Source organism: Hippoglossus hippoglossus, chromosome 3 (assembly GCF_009819705.1).
Source record: "Hippoglossus hippoglossus isolate fHipHip1 chromosome 3, fHipHip1.pri, whole genome shotgun sequence".
In the NCBI taxonomy this organism is placed as follows: domain Eukaryota; kingdom Metazoa; phylum Chordata; class Actinopteri; order Pleuronectiformes; family Pleuronectidae; genus Hippoglossus; species Hippoglossus hippoglossus.
Genome location: NC_047153.1, coordinates 1,528,744 through 1,534,335, shown reverse-complemented (window position 1 = coordinate 1,534,335; position 5,592 = coordinate 1,528,744). Strand labels below are relative to the sequence as shown.

Sequence of the window (5,592 nt, the reverse complement as noted above, 5' to 3'; positions counted from 1 at the left end):
TTGTGGTAAAACTACTATGATGAAACTGAAGAAAACTGTGTGAAAACTTTACAAATGATGAAACGTCAAAGAAACATTTCTGTGAAATCTTGAATCTACAGGATGAAAATAACCAGAGATCAATAAACTAAATCCACATTTCATTAACTCATGTTTCTGTCATTGAATCGTTTAACTTCACTTTTATTCTTCTCCTGTTTTATTTCGTGACATAAATTCAACCAGTCTGAAACATCATTCATAATAATAATAATAATAATAATAATAATAATAATAATAATAATAATAATGTGATGAGTTAAAATGAATTCACTGTTCTGATGACTGGTTTCTGTGTCCAGTCATCAACATGTTTTCAGATGTTTCAGCCAATCACAGAGCAGCAGATGAGGGCGTGTGACCCGTGAGAATGACCTGTCGCCTCAGCTCTGATAAACAGCTGTGGACCACCGAGCGCTCTGATTGGCTGTGGCCCAGCAGGGTTAGGGGATAAAACCCGAACGAGCACGACATCACTCTACCTTCATCACCATGGCCTTTCTCTGGATCGTCTCGTGCTTCGCCTTCGTCAGCGCCGCCTATGGTCAGAGTCCGTTCGATTTGAAATTGTATTGACAAAATCTTTATTAATCGTTCAAACTTTATTTTCCATTTTAACTTCATTTATGTGTCAGTGATTCGTAGTTTAACAAACTGAGCAGGAGCATTAGTTTGTCTCTGGATCAATCACATTAAAATGATGATTATTGATCAGTTTGTATTTTATAGTTCAGTATCACTGTGCCTCTGCTGCCACCTGCTGGTTCATTCACTCGAACTTGTTTCTTAGAGTCAAGGTCACATTCTATGTTGGAGCAGGTTTTATCCAGCAGGGGGCAGGTTTTCTCCAGTGGCAGAACAGCAGAGTAGTCCTTTAACATCTGTCGTACCTGTCCTACCTGTCCTACCTGTCGTCCTGACCCTAACACTGTCGTCCTCTCAGGCTGCGGAACCCCCACCATCGCCCCCCAGGTGTCAGGCTACGCCCGCATCGTTAACGGTGAGGAGGCGGTGCCTCACTCCTGGCCCTGGCAGGTGTCACTGCAGGTGAGTCAGCTGACCTCAACTATCTCCTCTTCCTCCTCATCTTCCTCCTCCTCCTCCTCCTCCTCCTCCTCCTCCTCTTCCTCTTCTTCTTCTCCAGTTCAGATGAGTATGTTTTTTTTCTCACAGCAATCCAATGGCTTCCACTTCTGTGGAGGATCTCTGATCAACGAGAACTGGGTGGTGACCGCCGCTCACTGTAACGTCAGGTCAGAGCAACACACAGACAACACAACAACACACAACAATGTTAAGAACCCTTTTATGTTTCTTTAAACATCTGATGGTCATTAAATGTGTTGTTTAAAAATAATAAATGATGCAGTTTTGTGTGAACTGACCCTTTAAAGTCGTGTTTCCTGTTTCCTGTCAGGACCTACCACCGTGTGGTCGCTGGAGAACATAACAAGGGATACGGCTCCAATGAGGCCGTCCAGATGCTGAAGCCCGTCAAGGTGAGAACCAACCGTCAGCCAATCAGCTTTTAGAACACACCCCCTTCCTCCACTAACACCCACCTCCCCTCCCAGGTGTTCACCCACCCCGGCTGGAACCCCCAGACCATCAACAATGACATCGCCCTCATCAAGCTGTCCACCCCCGCCAGCCTGGGCAGCAACGTGTCCCCCGTCTGCCTGGCCGGGTCCGCTGATGTCTTCTCCCCTGGCATGGCCTGCGTCACCTCCGGCTGGGGTCTGACCCGCTACAACGGTGAGACAGACGTCAGCTGCACTGACTGAACTTTCTAATGACTTCAGTGCATTGACTCCACTTCAGAGACTTTTACTTTGAAAGGTGCAGAGGATTTCTGAGTGTTTCCTGTGTCCACAGCTCCCAGCACTCCCAACATGCTCCAGCAGGCGTCGCTGCCCCTGATGTCCAATGAGCAGTGCAAGAAACACTGGGGCAGCAACATCTCCGGAGTCATGATCTGTGCTGGAGGAGCCGGAGCCACTTCCTGCATGGTGAGGCCCCGCCCACATACCTGACCCACCTGTCTCACCCTCTCCAGTCTGATTCCTGTGATGTTTAGTTTGTCCTCTCTTGGTCCTGCTGTGTGTCAGAAGTTGTTTTTTGTTGTTGATGTTTGTTGTTGACCTGTTTGTTGCGTTGCAGGGCGACTCCGGCGGTCCTCTGGTGTGTCAGAAGGATAACGCCTGGTCTCTGGTCGGTATTGTGTCCTGGGGAAGCAGCCGTTGCTCCACCTCCACTCCCGCCGTCTACGCTCGCGTCACCGAGCTCCGCAGTTGGGTCGACCAGATCCTGGCCGCTAACTAAACACTCAGGAGCTGAGCCGCCACCTTGTGGGGGAACAGAGGAACCCTGTGCCCCCGGACCTCGGTCCCACGTCAGAGTGTGGTTTATGAAGGATAATAAAAACAATGAACCTCAATGACTGTGTTTGTCGTCCTTTGAATTTGTGTCTTTTCAACAGAAACTGAATGAACTTGATAAAATGACACAGACACAGAAACGTTAGAACCAACTGAAGAACCTGGTTTATTTTCAGACTGTTTCTTCCATAGACGTCACTCATCATCTCATCCCAACATCAGCTTGTAGAAACATCCTGTCTCAAAAGGACGATGAGACACAAGATGCATTCGTTACCTCTAGACTGGATTATTGAAATCCTTATTATCAGGAAATAATTCTTTAAAATAATTACAATCTGGTCCTGGTGAAGGACTTTTGATTTCCTGGATCGAGGTGTTGTGGTCACTCTGGCTCTTGTGCTCCGGTCCTTGTGATCTGCACTTGTTCTCATGTGTTTCACCTGTGTTCAGTTTAGTAAGTTTAGTTGTGAATTTAAAAGTATGCTGAAGTGAATGGTTTGTCTCTGTTGTGGTGAGACCCCTGTGGCATCGTCTATTGCCACAGTTAATGAGACATATGAGATTATGAATGAGCCCCCACATGTCGCATCATGTATTAAAGAGCTCGTTGCACCATGTAATCCCAAAACATCACATCTGCAGACCGACTGTGGCTCTAGAGTCTGGAAGAGGAGAACAGGAGGTGAAACTTCAGCTCCCAGACTCTTCTCCTGTTAATGAGTCTGTGATCATCTGTCAATGTCAATTATATTTATAGAGCACATTTAAAACAACTTGGTTGACCAACGTGCTTTACAGGTGTAATGGTACAACAAGGGGACAGTAAAACGTAATACATCATAGTGCAAGTAATACAAATAAAATAAAATTATTAATGTAAAACAATAAAAATAAAAATAAAATAAAATATAAGCTATAGGATAAGATAAATAAAATCAGCTGCGATGAAACGTACTCAACTCGAGGAGCCTGGGAGAACAGGTGTGAGTTACAGTGTGTTAAAGACGAGGCCGATCTGATGTGAAGTGGTCGGTTGTTCCACAGGTCGGGGGTGTGATCACCTCTGGTCACGAGCCTTGTCTGAGGTTCGTCAAGGAGCCGTTGAGTTCCCTGACTGGAGTGTGCATAAAGAGAAGTGTGGATAAGTAAGACGGTGCCAGTCCGTTAAGAGAATAAAAGTCGTTGATATCAGTCGACCCACAGATGATGAATGCAGCTGTTTGTTGAATATTTGTATGTTTGATTATTGAAATGTGACAAACATTTTAAATAAAGTGCTTCATGTTCGTCTCTGCTATTACAAACAGCCGTGACTTTTGACCTCATCAATTATTCGCCCCTATTAAATGACTGATGACATCATCACCACTGTGTTTGTTTCCTTGACAACAGTGAAGCTGCAGACTTCCAACACAACAACAAACATTGTTCATTGTCAAAAACAACAAGAGACAAATGAATAAACAATTAAATCTAAAGATCAATGCATTTATGAATCGTTGATATTATAATATCACTTACTGTAACTAAACACAATAAAACTAAATAACAATCAAACAAATTCTTGTTTCTTGTTTTATATTCTCAACAAGTATGTGTGTGTATCTGCTCTGTCCCCATATTGACCCCTATTCCTGTTTGGTGTGTGTTCCTGACTGTGCGTGTCAATCAATCAATCAATCAATCAATCAATCAATCAATCAATCAGTCAATAAACTAACCAATCAGTCTGTTGAAGTTTAACTCAGAATATTTTATATTAAACATGTATTATTTGTATTTAAAGACTGTATCTAAATCCTGTATAGAAAATATATATTTACATGACCGTATAACCTATATGAGAAAGCATGTCAAACATAACATTCATAAAATTATTTATAATCTAACAAAAAATAGTTTTTATTATTACTAACATGTCATTAGGTCACCAGTCAAATAAATCCTCAAAGACACGCAACACTGAATTGATTTATATGTTATAAAATAATGTGTTTAATTTCAACTTATATAAGATTTTCATGTTTGTTCTGTTTTATGGATCATAAACATTCTTTTAATGAATATGCTGTTGCACACACACACACACACACACACACACACACACACACACACACACACACACACACACACACACACACACACACACAGACGGTGTGTGTTGACATGCTGGGAAACTCACACATGTTCCAACAAACTGACCTTCAACGCACACCGACACACACACGACATATCAGAGATAAACCTGAGTTGTGTGTGTGTGTGTGTGTGTGTGTGTGTGTGTGTGTGTGTGTGTGTGTGTGTGTGTGGGTGTGTGTGCGTCATCACAGAAATGCTGTCACAGCTTTTCTCTCTGAGCTGATTTAACTATTCTTTAAAATCTTTTATCTCCGAAAAGCAAAAGTGTCTCAATACAAACAATAAAACACCATCACTATGTTTTCATTCATTGATTCATTCATGCTTTTTTTATTATTGCATTGATCATGTGACCAGAGCACAGCAGACATGATGTAAAGATTATTAAGTGGAGACGTTATAATAGAATCAGAACATTTTATTATCATTATTATTATTGTTATTATTGTTTTTATTATTAATAGATAATGGTTTAAAAAAAAGAGACCCAGTAAACTTGTTTTTTAATTTAAGTTGTTTGTCTGAAACTCCAGTGAATAAATGTTTAATTGATAAATTCTCATGTTGAACTTGGTTCTATTAAATTTGTTATTTTCTTCATTGAATCAGAACAAAAAAGTCATTGATACAGACGAGCTTCTGACACACAAACATTTTTAATGATGATAAATTAAATGTAGAAAAAAACACTTATTACAGAGAATGCTTCCACTGTATAAAATAATCCGTTCTTATTTTTTGTTTCCTTTGACTGTTTATTTCCTTTGATTTATTGTTTTGATTAAATTAACTTAATAATAATATTAACAACATACGGATGAATCATTACATGGAAACACATTTTAATGGAATTTATATTTTTCTCGGTCGTGATTAAACTGAGCTGAGAAACTTTCTCCGTTTTCGGAAAAACATTCCGTCAGCTCCATCTGTCCCAACTCCCACCGTCCTCTGATACCGTGTCCTCTTCCACTCACGTCTCGTCCAATCACAAGTCTCCCTGCTAGTATAAAAGCTCCTCGCTCACACAGAC

At 41.2% G+C, this 5,592-nt stretch overlaps 1 protein-coding gene across 1 annotated transcript; it reads left to right on the top strand.

Moving 5' to 3' along the window:
• The first annotated feature begins 464 nt into the window (after positions 1 to 464).
• On the top strand, positions 465 to 2,476 carry LOC117752381 (chymotrypsin B-like). Its single transcript, XM_034569623.1, has 7 exons — positions 465 to 583; positions 983 to 1,086; positions 1,213 to 1,292; positions 1,457 to 1,538; positions 1,614 to 1,794; positions 1,915 to 2,048; positions 2,200 to 2,476. The coding sequence occupies exons 1-7, from the start codon at positions 532 to 534 to the stop codon at positions 2,359 to 2,361; spliced, it is 795 nt and encodes a 264-aa protein (XP_034425514.1). The 5' UTR covers positions 465 to 531; the 3' UTR covers positions 2,362 to 2,476.
• Positions 2,477 to 5,592: the final 3,116 nt, after the last annotated feature.